We start from the raw sequence: 21614 nt of genomic DNA, 5'->3' as shown, positions 1-21614 counted from the left end.
TATACTGGGTCACTAATCTACCTGCTTTCACAGAAAACCTGAAAGCATGACCTGTTGGGAGTTCTTGATGATTGGAGTTGAAAACCCCCCGCTTTATCTGATTGTATTGTTTGTCTTACCTGACTAGTGACTCTATGCGTCTGTCTCTCTCTTCTCTTTATAAAGAGATCCAATAGGTTTCTGCTGTTCTGTGAATATGTTCCTGGAGTGGCGCCTGATTTTATTCCTTTTCATACATAAAAATATCACAGTGGTGGTGGAGGGTGGCATGTGGGATTTCTGCTTGTGCCTGCATCCATTATAGAGCTGTATTCAATTTGAGCCGAGCCGCAATACTTTTCCGCGTCCCGGACTTTTCGCCTGTTTTGTAGGCGGAAAAGTATTGCGCGCATGCCCGCTTTACCCCGTATTCAATTTGAAAGTACGCGAAAACGGTACCCGGCGAAACTTGAAGAAGCGGAAAGTACTGTCAGATTTGGGGAAATCAGCCTGGCACCCCCCAAAAGATGCTCTGATATGGGGGTTCCCAATGGTACCCCCGATTTGGTGTGCTGAAGGTATTTGGTGTTTTTAAACGGGCTTAATAGCTGCTAAATAGCGTTTTTCTGTACATGGTGCAGAATAGTATTCAGGAGTATTTTCTCCTGAAAATGACATCCCAGCAAATAAGGGGTACTTGAAAATGGGGGTCAGAATATATTAAAAAGTTGCTAAAGTGAAGTTGAAAAAATCATGAAAAATCCACCTGCTGCAAGCACCTGCAATCAAAAAAAACACCTGGGGGATACTTGGGGACCACCCCAGAGTCAAGTTCGCTAGTTTTTAACTTTGTACCCCAACATTGTTTTTTTACGACCCCAAAGTAATTTTTTGGGGTGTTAAGTGTTTTTTTTTATTATTTTTTGATGCAGTTACCTTTGGGGGACTGTCTGATGGCTGCATTGGGGTTCCCACAACGTTGCACCCTAAAACCCCAATTCTGCACTTTTTTCCGCCTCCCATTCATAGGCAAAACTTTTCCGCCTATAACATTGCATTGACTTTCTGCCTAGGCGGAAAGTCTTTCAAATTGAATACGGGGTAAAAGCAAAACAGGCGAAAATGACGTCATCGGCGAAAAAGTATCGCGGATCCGGACTTTTCGCCTCAAATTGAATACGGGCCATAATCTCCTATCAGCATAGAGCATGGAGATACAATACAGATAACGCTATTGGCCGGGCGATGTTTTCCATCCCCAGATGTACAGAACTTAACAAATAGTTTTGTATTGTACTCTGTATTGTACAGTAAACTGTGACTTGTAGTCCTTGATCCTATGATCCTACAGTGAGCAACACTAATAAAGAGGTATCCTCAGGACCCAGTAATTATTTTGGGGAAAGGGGGAATGGATTGCACACCCTAGCTCTTTCTAATAAGATGTGCTACCTAGCTGAGACTTATTACAACATAGAAAAAAAGAGAAACTAGATGCACCATACAACCATTAATAATTATGAATGATATGTGGGGTTTTTGGCATAAATCTGGCCAAAGTTATGAACTTACCCACCATCGTCAAGGTAACCTCATCGGGTAAGTCCCTAACACTATGGGGGTTCATGTCTGGGGCATGGGGCACCCCCAAACCAATCCAGGACGCCACACAAAATAAAATAAAAAATAGCAGTGAAGTGTTGTAGTGTTAGGTGAGTGAAGGTGACTGCTTGGTGTTGAAAGTGTTAGAAAAAATTAAGAATAAGTGTGAAAGTTTAACATAAACAAAAAACAAACATTGAGTGATATAAAGTGTTAAAAATAAGTGTTAAGTGGTGATGCCCCAAAGAGGTCCAGTAATTAGTAGACTGAACTGAACAGGTTAAAGCTTCCCATTGTCTCATTTTTAAACCATTGATGGCCTTTTCGTCTCACTGCTACTTAGAACCAGATACAGTTTCTGAGTGAACCAGTCAGATGTAATTGGGGTGCTGTGTATGTGTGTCATCCAGGGAACACACCCACACGCAAACTGCAAGAACAATTCTGGGAGAATAGTCTGGCTGCTCTGTATTCCAAGATAGTGCATTGTGTCTATAAGGAACAATATTTTCTGAATGCTGGGCACAGTGTGATAACTTTTACAGATGTTTTTATTTTCTTTTTTTAGAACCTTTTTTTAAATATAGTAAAACTTAACACTGTGAACTATATTTGACTTGCTGTCATCCTCAGTACATTATTATTGCCGCCTAATGTTTCACAATTTCAGAAATTCAACCGTGTTATGGTGTCAGCAAAAAAAACACACCCGTGTGTGTGTATATATATATATATATATATATATATATATATATAATATGCATACAACGACGTTCCAAACGTCATGGGATAGGTGCCTAGTATCGAGTAGGTCCCCCTCTAGCCCGGCGAAGTGCAGCAACTTGACGTGGCATCGATTCCACTAGTGGACGGAAGACCTCTTCAAAGATGTTGATCCATGCTGTCTCAATAGCTTCCCATCAGTGATGTGCGTTCAGATGAGGCAGAGCCTTTCCTGCCATACTTAGGTATACTCCAGAGTTTTGACTATAAAACTTATAAGAAAAATGTAAAGAAAATATAAATAACTTCTCTGTATTATTCTAATAATTTTTATAGTCAAAGCTCTGGAGTAAATAGTGTACGGCAGGTGAGGCACTGCCTCCCCTGGTTACCTTTTCCTCACATCCCTGATCAAAACGCTCAAAATTTCCAGCACTATATACTGCTACACCTTTGTATAATGCCCACATGAATCCTCGGGTTCATATACAGTATGTATCTGTAAATCTGGCTCTGATACTAACCAGTGCCTCCCCAGCCATTTACCCCACCGCACGTCACTGCTTATCATAGCTCCCTGATATTTATAGGTGCAGGATCGTGGGTGTGAATGACCTCTCCACCACACATAAATGCTCGATTAGGATCAATTTCAGGTGAACATGGTGGCCACACCATTCATCAGACCTCTACAGAATGCTCCTCGAAACCAATTCTGGACAACTTGGGACCGATGACATGGTGCAATATCCTACTAGAACATTCTATCGTTGTGGGAATACATGAAGTCCATGAATGGCTACAATTGGTTATCAAGCATTTACTGGTCAATGACGTGTTCAGGCAGATCAACGGACTCAACCCATGCCACGTGAATACTCTACATTATGGAAGCACCACCAGCCTGGACGATGCCTTGTTGACACCTGGGACCCATGGCCTCATGGGGTCTATGCCAGACCTGAACCTGTGGACAGGCTTAGTGGTAGGATTGGCTACTTTCATACCTATCTTATTTAAATATAGTGAGATGCCTCAATAATGCAGAGCAGGGGCAATTTTCTTAGTTAACTATCGGATAAAATAAATATGAATAGAGAAAACTGGACTCTACTCCATTATAGCGATTCCGTTGCCTAGAAGTAAGCAACCTGTGTACCTTCAACTCTTGTTGAACCTTACAGCTGGTAATGTATTCTGGAATTTGTAGGGAGACCCAGGTTGCCTAAGCCATCTCTAACCTAATATTCTACAAACAGGTCATTCTTTTCATTTGTCTATGCAACTTTTTTTGTATATAAAAATAAATCTTTGCCAGAGTTGAACATAATTCCTAGCAACGGAATACTTACAAAAAGGTGTCTGAATATGACTACAGTATGAAAATATCCAATTAGCCAATTTGTCACTCTTGCTCAGCGCTCAAAGGGTTAATAGAGGAGTCAAAGGAGTTACTGGAGGAGTCACGGATTTTTTTTTAAATGTGGAGCTTTTTTTTTTTTTTTCGTAACTCGTTCTTGTGTTTTACTCAAGTGCAAGAAAAACTGCACATTCTAAGTAAATAGGCGGAAATCACTTCTCGTTATTGATTAAAATGTGGCTGCGACAGGACGCTGAAAGGAGTAGACAGGTGACCCACTGAAACATTGATCCCTCTTTTGCCCTTTTGCCATAGACAGATTACTTGTGTACCAGTCCGAACCACAGCAGACAGATCATAAGCTAGATATTTTACATAATCAATTTTATATTAAGGATTTGGTATGCTGGCTGCATAGATCAACAACACTACCCATTATTCATGCAGCCTCTCATTTGGTATTGTGGTGGAAGAACCAGTGCTCTTATTTGGAAGTTTGCTGTGTTGCTACAACTGATCAAGTAATGACAAATTAATTACTCGAAGCACGTAGTTCCCTGGACCAGAAAATGTGATGTAATTTCGCTACAGCAAGTGTCTGAGTTGTAACTTTTAGGGAAGATGATAAATCTCATGCCACTGCTATAGCTGTGTGAAATGGTTTATATACAGGAAAAAAAAAAATAACATTTAATGTAAATTTAGTAACTGTGATTGTAAAACACTATGTACATAAGCTTTTTTGCACAGTATTACTTTGGACGCTGCATAAATACTAAAGTCCTATATTTAGTTTGCATTTTTTTCTTTACTAATTAAAACAGCACATTAATATTAAAGTTACATTTTATTTACATATTTTTCCTTTATCAATTGATTCTGTCCATCGTTAATATTGCAGTGCACTGTCTTTTCCAACTGTTTACCAATTGATTATATACAGTCCATTAATATTGAAATGCAGTTTGCATTTAGGTGTTTACTTATTGATTGTATATAGTCCATTAGTATTACAGTAACAATCTGCTTGCACCTAATTTTAATTTTTTTTTTTTTTTCGCTAATTAAATAATTATTTAATCGATTAATGTGGAAGTCAGATTTTGTGTACATCTACTGTATTGGTTCACTAATTACATTGCACGCTAAAACAAATTAATTAATATTATTGACTGTTGTTTATGTGCTGTTAAGAGTTGTTAATTACCCCAACTGTGGTTCTTAAAGGCTATAAGTACATTGTTTATCATAGGTTTAGTGATTTATATAGTTGTGGTTACTGTCCTCTTTGCTTAAATGCATTAATGGGTGTTCAATAAATTAGCTCTGTTAGTTATATTGTGAAATGTATTAATAGCCTCATTAGATCTCCATGTAAATAGGCCATGTGGTAACGTTAAATCGTGCAGCAGGTTAATGCTTTGATGTGGAAGAGACAATGTATTTTTTAAATAATTCAAGTGAGATCTATCCAGCCATCACGTATATTCAGTGTGACAGGGACAGATGTGACAGATCGGTTCTGACACACTTCGATACCACAAGTCAGTGGCTTGAGGTGACTCATGTCCTTCCTTTAATTCTGCCCTCTGCTGCAGGACAGCACAACGATGCTCGAATGAACCTTGCCATCGCTCTCACTGCTGCCAGGTATGGTGCTGCCACAGCCAATTACACTGAAGTGGTGGGCTTGCTGAAGAAGACAGATCCGGAGAGCGGCACAGAGCGCGTTTGTGGCGCACGTTGCAGAGACGTTCTAACAGGTATATGACTTGTAGCTTGCTATATAAATACATGGTTTTTTTTGCAATTTTTAATGCTTTACTCATTCAGAGAGTTTTACTATGGTCCATATAAATACCTTATTTTATGTACAATCTCAATAGAGATGACTTCTATTTCCTTAGGGCTGCTGAACATATATATTCAGCGTTCCCTTTAGTTTTGTAAATAATCTATTTTCATTTTCTAGAGCAGGTTTCGGCATCTTCTGGCCTTTTGGCTCTGTGGAACTATAAGGGGGTATATTTACTAAAGTGCGGGTTTTTAGAAGTGGAGATGTTGCCCATAGCAACCAATCAATTTCTGGCTATTATCTTCTAGAAGGTGCTAAATAAATGATAAGAATCTGGTTGCTATGGGCAACAACTCCACTCCTAAAAATCCGTAGTTGAGTAAATATAACCCCTAGGTCTCAGAAAATGTTACAGGCCCATAGTCCCTAACTCTGTTCTAGGCATTTGGAGGACATTGTACTTTTTTAAAAACACAAAGATAGATATGCAGGGCATTGTGTTATTATAAATAACATTATAGAGTTCTGCAGGGCATTGCACTGTTCAATATCACTTTAGAGAGATCTGCAAGACATTGTGCTATACTGAATACCCATACAGTAGATGATAATTATATATTTTGTAGTGTATCTTGTGTTTTATTGAGTTTTTTCTTTCTCAGGCCAAACGTTTAATGTCAGAGCCAAGTGTGTCATCAACGCAACAGGGCCGTTCACAGACTCTCTGCGCAAAATGGATGATCAGGAGACCAGCAACATCTGCCAGCCCAGCGCCGGTGTGCATATTGTGATGCCAGGATACTACAGGTACTTATTGGGCGGGCTGGTAACTCGGTGGCTGAGACTCTAGACCATTGCACATCTGAATTTGGTGGAGAAGTAATGCCTTTTATCAAGGGATGGAGGCTGTGCTCAGAATCTAGATCAGATTCTAGTGCTTGCTCTCTCAAGTTTGAATTGTTTGGGAAAATCCAATGAGCTACAAAACAGAATTAGTTTAGGTGCTGACACAGAGAGATCCACGGTGTGAAGGCTGCACTCCTGAATGAACCTTTTCATGGATCGAAAATTATGTTTGATGGGACACACTAAGCTAAAACTTCACCCCAAAATGCTGCCTACTTGGAGCGTTCGGGTGCCCAGACATTTTGCATGTGCCTATGTTTCTCTACTTACACCTGCAATCTGCAGGCTCTGGCTGACTAAACAAAAAAGGGGTAGGTTCTCGCACCAAAGCTATTCAAATAAATTATGTCATTATTCTTACAAGTGATAATAAAGGTTCCCAATATATTTAATCTGATCTCTTATTGGAGAATGAAAATTAGGTCATATCATTATATATGGGAGTGCTACTGATGACCCCAAACTGGTAACTTGAGAAAAAGACAGAAGAACAAGGGGGGTAACTTAGTGCTCAAGAACACTTATAGGAAATATTTCAATTCATACAGAATTTACGTATATCTGGATATGGGGAATTATTTATCCCTGGAAAAAAATGATTCATACTAATCTTATACTTACTACCAATATTTATTGTTGTCCATAGCCCAGATAATATGGGACTGCTTGATCCGGCCACCAGTGATGGCAGAGTGATATTTTTCCTGCCATGGGAGAAGATGACCATTGCTGGGACGACTGACACTCCAACAGAGGTCACTCACCACCCCATTCCCACTGAGGAAGACATTAACTTCATATTAACCGAAGTGCGCAACTACCTGAGCAGTGATGTGGAAGGTAAAACTAGTGTATACTGTGATTATTGACACATCTACATTTATTCAGCCGGCATACGCTTCATAAGGTCTTCAGTGGGTGTGTAGAGGTTACGCTAATACACTCTCCGTTACCTGCATTTAACTGTGCTGTATATCATAGCTAAATATACAGTTCTTTTCAGCACTTATCTTTATTAATGCAATTCTGTATATATGCAAGAAAAAGTGAAAGTATGCGGTATTAGTTCATGTTTGGAATAAAACATGTAAGTACTCATTCCAAGCCAAGGTTCCTCATCAATTGTAAGTCATACTCCAACCTATCAGATTCCAACACTTAGGGCTAGATCCAATTAGCTGACGAGATCATTGCGGCTAATTGGATCTAGTCCTAAGTGTTGCAATGGCCGCACTTTACGGCAGTCTGGATTCGCTGAAAAAAATGCAGTTAAAATCATATACACTCCCCTCTTGGTTATGGAGGCAGAGTTGTAACATAGGACTGGTCAATAAACCGCACCCAACTGGCCTTTAACAGACTGCATGGGCAGCAGCTAGGACAACATAGGGCAGTATTTAGATACAATATAGAAGATATATATAAGCCTACACCCAGTAAATACCATACTGCCCAGTGTACCAAGTGACTGAATAGCAGACCCGGTCAGTTATATCAGCTGTCCATTCAGTACTGCATTGGTCTAGCTACTTTAATCACTAATACACGTTCAGACCACTGCATTTAGAAGTCCTCTCTATGTACTGTCACATGGTGGAATGGGAGCAAAATGCACATATGGCTGAGGGACTGTGCAGGGGGAGCCCCAGTGACAGAGGTTCCTGTTTAAATGATGAAGAACCCCTTTGGGTATCATCCTACGTTCACCTGACTATCAGATTCATAGGGCTGTGCCCTGGGATCATCATTCTCAAGATTCTGATACCAACTAAACAGACTCCATTTTACTTTTGCAACATGTTTATGTTTTTCTGATTATACAAGTTCCGTTCCTAAAACGTGCATATTTAATTTGCATTTGCAGACCCCACTCATAGGAAGTGATGCTAATTCATGTGATATCCGTAATAAGGGCACTGTGCTGCAGAACATGCTCAGTATTATGGTATGCACTATCTGCTCTCATGAGGCGAGCAATTATTCAATATGTTCTTTAAGATGACAGCAATTTGTCATTTGATCTGTAATCTTTAAAGTGACAGCAATCTTTCTATTTCTGTCCAAAGTACCCTTTTCTGCTGTTGTGCATTATGCACCCCTGCGGTGGGTCATTTTACATAGTGAGAGGAAGCCATCACATAGACAATTACAGGCCCGCATCATGCACGCTCATGGCTTTACTTTGTATTTTTTGCACTTCGGTGAATAAATTGCTCTGTTGCAAGCTGATTATTTTGTTCTCCTCCTTTCGTAATTTGTGGGGGGATTTGTACTTTTTCCTTTATGTATTCTTAAAACTGTATTATATATATATATATATATATATATATATATATATATATCTGAACTTGTGTTGCCAGTGCACAATAAAAAAAAGTTTATTGGTGCTATCTACAAAAATTTGCCAGAAGTCTGTACTGTTATTCATGTATTGTACCCATAGCCTTATATTGTGTTTGTATTTGAACCACTTACAGTACTTTCAAATATATATATATATATATATATATATATATATATATATATATATAATATAGTGGCAGATTTAACCTAGGGTCAGCAGGACCCCCCAAGTAAAATTCTCCATTCCCCTGTGATCCCCCAGTCCACCTGAATGTGAATTAGCCCACTGTTATAACAGCAGAAGCGCTTTCTGCTGACCATACGTTAGACAGGTAGTCCCAGGACCTTATACGGCATCTTGGGGCTGCAGAGGATACAGCCCCTAGCCAATGCCATTTTCTGCGCATGCGCTCTTTTCTGTGTGGCTTTTTTTCTTATATTTATGCGCATTGAATAAGGAAGACCGTTTGCATGCACGCATAGGGGGTTTGGACTGAAGCCCAGGCAGAAATAAGATAAAAGGTATATACTATATATACCACTGTTGGGTGTGTGGTTGTGCTCTAATATTCGCACGCTTTGGTGTGCGTTGTGATGCACAAGGCCGATGTGTGTGTGTGTATGTATGTATGTATATATATATATATATATATATATATATATACACACACGTTGACGCATTCGACTTCTATGTCAAATGCATAAACCTGTAAAGAGACACACATAGATGACCAGAAACTGTTGGGCAAGTTAGAATTCGGTTAACACTGCTATCCAGTATTGCCAGGCAGCTCGGCAATATTTTATTGGTACAGTATATTGTGTTTATTGCTGCAGTGCCTATCACCTCGTAGTAATACGTAGACCTTTGTGTGTAGGTTTTTAATACATTCAAGGATTTCCTGGTTCCTACTTTTCTTTTGCATATTGTTGTGTAGTTACAACCCTATGAAACAAACCGCTTGATAAGATCTTCCCATGTTGTTCAGGTATGCTTAAGCCGCATCATCATCTATAAAAGTATTTGTGAACCAGCAGAGCCCTGGAAATAAGCCTAGGGGGAAGGGGCCACCTTACAAAACTATTTTAATAGGTGCTAGTGATGCTATAATAGATTAGTTGATTTTGTCACCACGGTCTATGGTCATTAAGCAATATTTTCTTCTCTTCCTCATTCTTACTAGTTTTCATTTTTAAGAATGCAACCATTGACTCAGCGGTGGCATTGCACATGTCTGTCAATCACTTGTAGAATTTATTTTTGTAAAACCAAGGATAGTCTTCAATATAATATGTAGCAATTAAAGCACTTACAGGGCTACAATGCTGTAGAATAGTTGTTAGCCTCAACATCAAACCTTAAGCACTTTGCACCTCATTCAGACCCACTCGCAAGCGCTGAGCGCTCACAAGCGGGTCGATGTTGAGGCCCGGCGCACGTGCATCGGCAGCACTGCGCGTGTGCAAGCCCCGGAGCGAGAGAGAGATTCTCTCGCTACGGAGCTCACTACAAAAGGGGCGGCTGTCGATGTTGATCGACAGCTTGCCCCGTTTTGTAGGCGTGGCGAGGGGTGGATTCACAAACGGAGGCGTTCCTTAAGGAACGCCTGCTGTTTTGTGGGCGGCCGCACTGACATCAGCAGTGATGTCAGTGGGGAGCTTCCTGCTCGATCAGAGCAGGAAGCTCCCTGGGGCTTGTGGTTGCCGAGACCCAACCTTAGGGTCTCGTCGAAAGCCGCGATTGTCTTGACCATCGCGACCATCAACCTGTTCGGTCGCTAAAGCTGTGGGTGGTAACCCACAGCTTAGCTAGCTACCAGGAGGCCGCACTTCAAAGCGGTCGCCCACATTCAGAATGAGTGCTCGCATTATGCGAGCGCCTCTGAATGAGGGCCTTTGACCCTGGCAATTTGTTTAATGTTTTTTCACTGAATTATGTAACTAAAGTTGTTTCCACCTTCACACATCTTTAATTAATTGATTTTCCCTCTTGCTATACTTACCTTCTTCCCCGCAGTGTCCGGGAGGCTCACAAATATAGTTTTTCCAGATTCCCAAGAGAGTAAGCGACTTTTTTGAATCTCTCTCCTATTATTTTAAATTGTTTTAATTTTGTTGCCATTTGATTCGACCTGTCCGACGACCCAGGGATCCACCAACCGAGTGGACTATTGGTTAGCCAATATACACTTCCCAATCTTCAGCTCAATATGTCTGCGCTGACATCACAGCTGGGCGGTCATTTATATTTGCCCGTCCAGTTGAGATGTCAGTGTTGGCACTTCCCTGCAGCCAGTGTACGGGCAGTTGGCAGGTTGCACGTATACACAGCCGAACGTTCCGATATATCAGCAAGATATATCGACATCGGCTGTGCTGCAGGGCCGATGCAATCTGTCTGTGAACGACATTATTCATATCTTCTGAAAAACCATACAGATGCACTAAGCGATATGTCGTTCGTTGGCTGATTGAACGACACATCGCATAGTGTGTACCCAGCAGTATGGTGTCTCTGCAGGATTGTGTGAGCTGTGATATTATTCTTGATGAGCACGTTGTGTAACAGTCAGCTACTGACAGTGAAGGCAGGCATTTTTTGCTTTGAACCATTACTCAACAAAATTCAATTTCTCTATTCTGTAGGAACTGCCGATATCACTGATGCCCCTTTCAGACATAGCGAGATTCTCGGGTTTTTGCTGGTGCACAGCAAACTACCTGAGTACCGCTTTTGTCTGAAAGGCACCAACCCGGGAACACGTTCTCAGGTCAACGCCCCTGCTATTGACTAGGGTTTTTCCCTGGACTTACGTTTCGGATAGACAACCTGGGTTATGTGTGAATGGTGCGACACAGGATTTTCCTCCTAGGTCGCCCATACAAAGTCCTGATTGGCCGGCGAGGGCTGCCTGATGCATGCTGATGACATAATCAGCAGCAGCCGAAGAGAGAGAGGCCACAGAGACACACTGCACACGTGGAGAAGAACAGTGTTAGTGCTAGTTGTGACAGTGGGTAGAGGAGAACAGTGACAGTGGACGGAGGAGGCCAGTGACAGTGGGCGGAGGAGAACGGTGACAGTGGGCAGAGAACAATGACCGTGGACGGAGGAGGCCAGTGACAGTGGGCGGAGGAGAACGGTGCTATTGGTGACAGTTGGCAGAGGAGAACTGTGTTAGTGGTGACAGTGTGCGGAGCAGAACAGTGCCAGTTCCAGTGGTGACAGTGGGCGGCGGAGAACAGTGCCATTGGTGAGGGTGGGCAGAGAACAGTGACAGTGGGCGGAGGAGGCCAGTGGTGACATTGGGTGGAGGAGAAGAGTGACAGTGTGTTGAGGACAGTGTCATTGCTACTGGTGACAGTGTGCGGAGGTGAACAGTGACAGTGTGCGGAGGTGAACAGTGCCAGTAGTGACAGTGTGCGTAGGTGAACAGTGACAGTGTGCGGAGGTGAACAGTCCCAGTGGTAACAGTGTGCAGAGGAGGACAGTGACAGCGTGCAGAGGAGGACAGTGACAGCGTGCAGAGGAGGACAGTGACAGCGTGCAGAGGAGGACAGTGACAGCGTGCGGAGGAGGACAGTGACAGCGTGCGGAGGAGGACAGTGACAGCGTGCGGAGGAGGACAGTGACAGCGTGCAGAGGAGGACAGTGACAGCGTGCAGAGGAGGACAGTGACAGCGTGCGGAGGTGAACAGTGCCAGTGGTAACAGTGTGCAGAGGAGGACAGTGAGAGCGTGCGGAGGAGGACAGTGACAGCGTGCGGAGGAGGACAGTGACAGCGTGCGGAGGTGAACAGTGACAGTGTGCGGAGGAGGACAGTGACAGCGTGCAGAGGAGGACAGTGACAGCGTGCGGAGGTGAACAGTGCCAGTGGTAACAGTGTGCAGAGGAGGACAGTGACAGCGTGCAGAGGAGGACAGTGACAGCGTGCGGAGGTGAACAGTGACAGCGTGCGGAGGTGGACAGTGACAGCGTGCGGAGGTGGACAGTGACAGCGTGCGGAGGTGGACAGTGACAGCGTGCGGAGGTGGACAGTGACAGCGTGCAGAGGAGGACAGTGACAGCGTGCAGAGGAGGACAGTGACAGCGTGCGGAGGTGAACAGTGCCAGTGGTAACAGTGTGCAGAGGAGGACAGTGACAGCGTGCGGAGGAGGACAGTGACAGCGTGCGGAGGTGAACAGTGACAGCGTGCGGAGGTGAACAGTGCCAGTGGTAACAGTGTGCAGAGGAGGACAGTGACAGCGTGCGGAGGAGGACAGTGACAGCGTGCGGAGGTGAACAGTGACAGCGTGCGGAGGAGGACAGTGACAGCGTGCGGAGGTGAACAGTGCCAGTGGTAACAGTGTGCAGAGGAGGACAGTGACAGCGTGCGGAGGAGGACAGTGACAGCGTGCGGAGGTGAACAGTGACAGCGTGCGGAGGTGAACAGTGACAGCGTGCGGAGGTGGACAGTGACAGCGTGCGGAGGTGGACAGTGACAGCGTGCGGAGGAGGACAGTGACAGCGTGCGGAGGTGGACAGTGACAGCGTGCGGAGGAGGACAGTGACAGCGTGCGGAGGAGGACAGTGACAGCGTGCGGAGGAGGACAGTGACAGCGTGCGGAGGAGGACAGTGACAGCGGTAACAGTGTGCAGAGGAGGACAGTGACAGTGTGCGGAGGAGGACAGTGACAGTGTGCGGAGGAGGACAGTGACAGTGTGCGGAGGAGGACAGTGACAGCGTGCGGAGGAGGACAGTGACAGCGTGCGGAGGAGGACAGTGACAGCGTGCGGAGGAGGACAGTGACAGCGTGCGGAGGAGGACAGTGACAGCGTGCGGAGGTGGACAGTGACAGCGTGCGGAGGAGGACAGTGACAGCGTGCGGAGGAGGACAGTGACAGCGTGCGGAGGAGGACAGTGACAGCGTGCGGAGGAGGACAGTGACAGCGGTAACAGTGTGCAGAGGAGGACAGTGACAGTGTGCGGAGGAGGACAGTGACAGTGTGCGGAGGAGGACAGTGACAGCGTGCGGAGGAGGACAGTGACAGCGTGCGGAGGAGGACAGTGACAGCGTGCGGAGGAGGACAGTGACAGCGTGCGGAGGTGGACAGTGACAGCGTGCGGAGGAGGACAGTGACAGCGTGCGGAGGAGGACAGTGACAGCGTGCGGAGGAGGACAGTGACAGCGTGCGGAGGAGGACAGTGACAGCGTGCAGAGGAGGACAATGACAGCGTGCGGAGGTGAACAGTGCCAGTAGTGAGAATGACAGTTTGTTTGAGACTATGGGCAAAATTTACTAAGCTGCGGGTTCTAGACCCCAGCGGTTTGGAGGTGGTTTTGCTGTCCACAGATGTACTAAGTTCAAAACCGCCGTCTGAACACATTGTAGAATAGAACAGGGCTAGGGCTGAAATGACTAGTCAGCAGTTTTGGTGTCATTTAGAAATCGCCGTCAAACCGTCACTTAACCGCTGGGGTTTAGAACCCGCCTTCAGACCGCCACCAAACTGCCGAGGTTTAGAACCCACCCCTTAGTAAATTTTGCCCTATCATCGGAATGAGGAGGAGGTTCAGAGCTATTAAATGTGTGGGGAAGCGGAGGCCATGATTACAGCAGTGCATTATTGGAACAAGCATTCACCTATGGCATTCACCAAGCTTCAGCAACATTGGAGAAAACAAGAATGATTGAATAATATTATAAGTGCATGGCTTTGAATAATTCAACAACTATTAATGCTTTAATAATAATCTTTTGCAAATAGCATAAAAGTAAGTGGATGATAGGCCAAAATGCAACTCTCAATTATCAGGGATGATAGAGCCACAGCTACTCTTTTCGGGTCCATCAGTGATATATTGGTAAGTGGAACACAAGCAATGACTCAACTCCGATGAGTCTGTCAGAAAATCTGTGTTTTTAAGCATAGGTTACATTCTTTCTTTTTTACTGTACACTGTTTCCCTATTTCTGAAGAATGAATGTCTTCTTACATTCCTGCAGTGTTTATTCACTGTGCAATATGCTGTGTGCACCTTTTTTTTTTTACAAAGTTTGTATGTCACGGATCTCCCTTTATACCAATCACAAATAGCCAATGTCTTACCTTCGTCATAGGTTTACGCTTACACCATGCAAATACTATATAAATATCTTTTTATTTTTCCATTCCCTTGACAACAGTTTTTAGTATCCTGGGAAAGTAGCAGTTGTGGTGTGCTTTTGTTTTATACTCCTATGTATTTAATGGGTTTTCAATGGTGTAACACCCTAATAAGCAAACATGCACAGCAATCATTCGTGCCCAGTGTCAGACTGGGACATGAAGGGCCTACCGGGGCAATACAGTGATAGGGGCCCATGGTTAAAGGGTGTGGTCATCCACCATAGGTGGTGTGGTCAGCCACCACAGATGCTTGCCTAATGGTGTAGTTTCTATAGAAGAGAATCAAGCCCCTATGCTGATCAGTGTTCCTGGTAACTGATCATCTAATAGAGTAACAATCTATAATTTGCGGTCGGGAACCTGGCACCTAGAGGAGGGGGTGGGCCAAGAGGCAGTGGGGCCCACCGGGGATTTCCCCGGTGGGCCAGTTCAACCGTGTTCGTGCCATTAATTGCCTTATAAAACATTTGCCATTTTTCAAGCTAATCGTTGCTTGTTCCGGTATGTATTTCCATTGCTGATTTTGAGCTATAACATTTTTACATAGGTGGCCGGGGTGCCCTAAACAGCTTAACTTTCTTTATAAGCTCAGATTCCACATGTTAATGTAAAAAGTATTTAGGCCCTATGGGTGTCTCTCAGTAGAATGTACAACTTATCTGAAGTTGTGAGGAACCCAAAAACTGAACTTGGTGTCCCACTTAGGTCCTGACTCAAAGGTTGTGTACAACTGCACTAAATAACAACTCTTAAGGAAGATATGCTACATATGTTATTTTATGTTACATTTATTAAATTTATTAATTGTCAACATGGCAAGCTGTTCTGTACTGAAAAGTCTCTGGTATAAGATCTCTGCAATAGCAAATACATTTTAAACTGATGTCACCGTATCTGTCATGACCTAGGCTGGTTTCCAATTAGCAGAGGTAAATTGCCGCTGCAAATGGTTCCCCCGAGTGCTATGCAATTAGCTCCTAAGTCCTGCCCGACGCCGGCACTTATCGGGGATTTATTTTCGGGACCTGATGTGTACCGAAATATAATCCCTGAAAATTGCTGTGCTTTCGCTGCTGCGAAAGCAAAAACACATAGGTCTGTGAACTTATTTTGGCCGAACAAATAGGATATGGCGATAAAAATAAATTGACGAAAAACGGGTATTTATCAAGCAAAAATACCAGTTTTTCGCCCCTGAAAATATATTGGATACCATGTATTGTATACAGTGGAGGAGTCTGGGAGTAATTGGTGCCTTGGATTACTTGGTATGTCAGTATTCAAGTTTTACCAAATGTTTACATGTACAATTAATTGTAAAACTTCGGGGACATTTATGTAACCTCCTGTTTGCTTTTTTGTTGGTAGTACATCACACCGCTCTGTGGAACACTCATAGATCAGCCCCCCTGCTATAGCTCAGTCTCTTCCACCTCAGACTTTGGTGGGAATCAGCAAACAGGTGCCCTTGCACGTAGATCTAATAAGAGCTTATCATGCAGCAGAGCTATCAGAATACAAATGAACGGACACCAGACCACCGTTTTTCACAAAAATAAATGAGGTAGGAACTTAATTTAATTCTACCAACTTCACAATCCAGCACAGTTCACTGAGTTACATTAGGCAGTACAGTCTCACGTTGTATGTAGTGCCAACTCTCACTTCTCTTCCTCGGTTGTGGTCATTCCAGCTAACTCACTCGCAGTTCACCTCCTTCCATTCTACCCATGCTCATGCTACTCAATTCACAGAGCAGAGTGGAAGACAGGCTTCTGCCCTGGCAGTACTCTTGTATACACATCCCCTCTGCGTTCCAGAGCCTCCCTCTCGGAATTCAGACACATTGCGCAGTAACCCGGCAGTAGTCCAGTATCTGGCTCGCCCCAGTCGGGTTCATTTAGTAGTAGTAGAATCGGTCATGGTTGAAGGGATATGCACTGACATATCTCCAGACTTAGCGTGTGGAATACTCTAATAGACTAGTCAGCCTTTCTGGAATATTTCTGATGATCCTGCCTCTATTTCCTTGTCCCTGGTTCTCCCTAGCAATGATAATTATTTTTTTTTCCCCACATAAGTAGAAATTCAGAAGTCTGCAAATGGTTAATTCATTTGTTTACATTTTGATTAGATACAATAATGAAGATATATTACTGATTAATTCATGTAAAAGCTGTTAATATTCAGCATAATCACACAGTGTTAACATAATGTATTAACCGCTCATGAAAGAATTGGATAGCTATAATGTTATGTTAAAAAAAAGCAATTTGCAGTGCTGGGGAGCTTTGAGAGCATGGAAACGGGATACGTTCAGTATCCCGACACAGGGAATCCCGGCGCTGGCATCCCAAAGGTAAGTTGGGGGTTAGGGTTAGGCACTAGGGGGAGGGTTAGGGTACAGGTATGGGGAGGTTAGATTTAGGCACTAGGGGGGAGGTTAGGTTCAGGCACCGTGGAAGGAGGGTTAGGCAGAAGGGGAGGGTTGGGATACCTACCGACAGGTGTTGGTATCCTAACCCTCTTGGGATGCTGGCGTCAGGATTTTGACTGGCATCCCGTACCCATCCCCATGGAAACACACAGAATGTTTTTCTATATTCACATGGCATGGTGTACAAATGTCTGGCTATTCTGCAACTAGCCCTATTTTGGTGAGTAATGGAAAACTCCTTAACACTGAACATTTTCAATTCATTTTCCCATTTATTTGAATAGACTTTCATTGTAGTTTAAATGGTGAAAATAATGGGCACATTGAAATTAATGGGAAAGCACTAGCATTTTTAACCCTCCTTTGATGGTATAACCTATTTTTAATTGACGGGAATACAGGCTTATCCCCTCCGTAGGCCTCCACTCTGCTCCTCTGAGCCTGCGCAGCGTCGGTACATGCATACTTTGGGCTTTAAGCTATAGTGCACATTAGCTGTCCCCCACCCCCCCAACAGGCCAATTAGTAAATACTTTGCCATCCCCCTCAAATTTTTCTGTGGGGCCTGTTACTTGCAAGTTACTCCCCTGCTCCTACCTCTATGTTAATGCGAACACTGTAATAAATACATTGTAATGTTAATAATATCCAATAATTACTCTGACATCCAAAGGTGAGGACGCTCTGCACAACAACTTATGTCCTGAGTGTGTGTGTGTGTATATATATATGTATATATATATATATGTCAGGTGCATAAATATTGGGACATTGACAGAATTGTCATATTTTGGCCTCTATTCACCACCACAATGGCTTAGAAATGAAACAAACAAGATGTGCTTTAACTGCAGACTTTCAGATTTAATTTGAGGGTAATTACATCCAAATCAGGTGAACGGTGTAGGAATTACAACGGTTTCTATATGTGCCTCCCACTTTTTAAGGGGCCAAAAGTAATGGGACTATCAACTCAAAAGCTATTTCATGGACAGGTGTGGGCTATTCCCTCATTATTTCATTATCAATTAAGCAGGTAAAAGGTCTGGAGTTGATTCTAGGTGTGACATTTGCATTTGGAATCAGTTGCTGTCGACTATCAATATGAGATCCAAAGAGCTGTCACTATCAGTGAAGCAAGCCATCATTAGGCTGAAAATTCAAACAAACCCATCAGAGAGATAGCAAAAACATTAGGTGTGGCCAAATCAACTGTTTGGAACATTCTTAAAAAGAAAGAACACACCGGAGAGCTCAACAACACCAAAAGACCTGGAAGACCACGGAAAACAACTGTGGTAGATGACAGAAGAATTATTTCCCTGGTGAAGAAAACCCCTTCACAACAGTTGGCCAAATCAAGAACACTCTCCAGGAGGTAGGTGTATATGTGTCAAAGTCAACAATCAAGAGAAGACTTCACAAGAGTGAATATAGAGGGTTCACCACAAGATGTAAACCATTGGTGAGCCTCAAAAGCAGGAAGACCAGATTAGAGTTTGCCAAACAACATCTAAAAAAGCCATTACAGTTCTGGAACAACATCCTATGGACAGATGAGACAAAGATCAACTTGTACCAGAGTGATGGGAAGAGAAGAGTATGGAGAAGGAAAGGAACTGCTCATGATCCAAAACATACCACCTCATCAGTGAAGCATGGTGGTGGTAGTGTCATGGCGTGGGCATGTATGGCTGCCAATGGAACTGGCTCCCTTGTATTTATTGATGATGTGACTGCTGACAAAAGCAGCAGAATGAATTCTGAAGTGTTTCAGGCAATATTACATGCTCATATTCAGTCAAATGCTTCAGAACTCATTGGACAGCGCTTCACAGTGCAGATGGACAATGACCCGAAGCATACTGCAAAACCAACCAAAGAGTTTTTTAAGGCTAAAAAGTGGAATGTTATGCAATGGCCAAGTCAATCCCCTGACCTGAGTCCGATTGAGCATGCATTTCACTTTATGAAGACAAAACTGAAGGGAAAATGCCCCAAGAACAAGCAGGAACTGAATACATTTGCAGTAGAGGCCTGGCAGAGCATCACCAGGGATGAAACCCAGCGTCTGGTGATGTCTATGCGTTCCAGACTTCAGGCTGTAATTGCCTGCAAAGGATTTGCAACAAAGTATTAAAAAGTGAAAGTTAGATTGGGGATTGTTTAGTTTGTGCCATTACTTTTGGCCCCTTAAAAAGTGGGAGGCACATATAGAAACAGTTGTAATTCCTACACGGTTCACATGATTTGGATGTAATTACCCTCAAATTAAATCTGAAAGTCTGCAGTTAAAGCACATCTTGTTTGTTTAATGTCAAAGCCATTGTGGTGGTGAATGGAGGCCAAAATATGAAAATCCTGTCAATGTCCCAATATTTATGCACCTGACTATGTATGTGTGTGTGTATATATATATATATATATATATATATATAATATGATTGTTGCAGATTTTAAGACTTATATCTTGCAGTAATAACTTTTAGAACTTTGGACCTGATTAAGACCCGGTCGCTAAGAAGCGTTCGCTCGTAGCTGGACGATTTTCGCATTCTGCGCATGTGTATGCATCGTAGTGTGCGTGCTCGAACCAGTGCGAGATATAGGGAAGCGGTCGCTTGCTGCGCATAGACTGCCCAGCAGAGTGAGTGACTGGAGAAGCCATTTGTGGGTGGTAACATGGGCAGGCCACTAGAAACGGGGAGTGGAGGTGCGAAAGCAGGCGTGCCTGAGCATCTTAACGCCGTTTCAGAGGTGTGCATAATTAGGCAGCATCATAGTACACGTCACCTGGTTGTATTTCACACTGAAGTGCTTGCGGTAAGGTATAGTCAACCTCAAACGCTGCGTTTGCTTCCGATGGTTGCATACGCTTCCTGGAAATTACGTGTGCAAGACATTGTGGTGGGCGTCTACATACACAAAGCAATCACCGTCACTTAAGCTGGCCACACACTAAACCAACTTACATCCAACCAGCCAACTAGTTGATTGGTTGGCATGAAAATCTGGTAAGGTATGAAAGCAAATGACAATCAGCAATTTGCTCCCAAACGCCGGAAAATGGACAAATACTGTTGTTTGAACAAATTGTTTAGATCAAACATGTAACAAACTTGTCTGACCTCCATTTTTATCTGTTTTCTGGCATTTGGGAGCAAATTGCTGATTGTCATTTGCTTTCATACCTTACCAGATTTTCATTCCAACCAATCACCAAGTTGGCTAGTTGGATGTAAGTTGGTCTAGTGTGTGGCCAGCTTTAGCCGAATTGGCATACGCTGGGTGCGAGTGGCTCTGATTCGAGCCCTTTGTTCCTTCAATGTAAACTTGCTTAGAGTGCCAAGAATAGCAATACTGGAGGAAGAAATGTCACCAAAATAGCAACATATTTACCTTATCGTATAGACATTTGCACAATTGCCATCAAGCAAATAACTAACAGCAAATATCTGATTTATTATGTTGTCTAAATGTCAGTGGGAGTGGGGTACCTACGTCTGTATTAACAAATATTAAAATGGTCCATTTTTGTCTGTGTCATTAAGTTCTCGATAGTGAAGTTGGCTGTGGAGTGTATAATTGTTGTTTAGAGTATAAATTTAGCCTGGCAATGAATGTCTCCCCCCTACCGGACTGTAGAATCCCCGCCTAGTCACATGCTGTTTTTCACTTACACAATTAGCTGTGTTTATAGATTGCCTGTTATTGAATGAACAACTGCGCTTGCGATATCAACTCACTGCAGACCTGCCTTTCCCCTGCCAGACACTGTGCCAAGGTTATCCACTTACACAGGCTTGGATGTGTTCCAGCTGTTTAATTATAATGTCTCATAAGCAGCTATTTCTAATTCCATTAGTTTATAAATGTAATATGCTATTTTATTTCCGTGATTAGCACTTCATTTAGGCTAGTTTAACAGTCTGGCATAAGACCTTTTCTCCCGAGTGTTCTTTCATGTACTGTATATTTAGGGGCTCATTTAGATTTGCTCGTACTATTTTCCATACTATAAATATTTCCATACAGGGCAAATAGAGCAAAGAAAAAAAAATACACACGCAACGTCTGTATATATAAATTTTTTGTTTACACTTGGAGTGGCAAAACAGAACGGCGAGCATAGGCTGAGAACCGTAAAAGTATGTCGACACTATTATATATGAACGTACTCCATGGAAGATTGACGATAACCATCCATAAGACAATATAGCCGCTTCCGATTGGCTGGTTGCGTATTGATCCTTCCAGCCCATGGTACTTAAATCATTAGCATTGAAACTATATTATATCAAGCAGGGTCTGTCTAT

At 43.2% G+C, this 21614-nt stretch overlaps 1 protein-coding gene across 6 annotated transcripts in view; it reads left to right on the top strand.

Annotated features, from left to right (window-relative positions):
- The window catches only part of GPD2 (glycerol-3-phosphate dehydrogenase 2), a 292752-nt gene that overhangs the window by 133623 nt on the left and 137515 nt on the right, over positions 1-21614 (top strand). For all 6 annotated transcript variants that reach the window (XR_015874935.1, XR_015874934.1, XR_015874933.1 and 3 more), the window contains 3 exons: positions 5263-5427; positions 6122-6266; positions 7012-7205. Coding sequence is in view for 3 of the 6 variants with exons in the window: in XM_088462040.1 (XP_088318166.1) it covers positions 5263-5427; positions 6122-6266; positions 7012-7205 (504 nt within the window). In the remaining 3 variants the exon portion in view is untranslated. The remainder of the gene's footprint in view (positions 1-5262; positions 5428-6121; positions 6267-7011; positions 7206-21614) is intronic.

This window comes from Taudactylus pleione, unplaced genomic scaffold, assembly GCF_031769625.1.
Source record: "Taudactylus pleione unplaced genomic scaffold, aTauple2 ptg001137l, whole genome shotgun sequence".
In the NCBI taxonomy this organism is placed as follows: Eukaryota; Metazoa; Chordata; class Amphibia; order Anura; family Myobatrachidae; genus Taudactylus; species Taudactylus pleione.
This window is presented reverse-complemented; position numbering and strand designations above follow the sequence as displayed.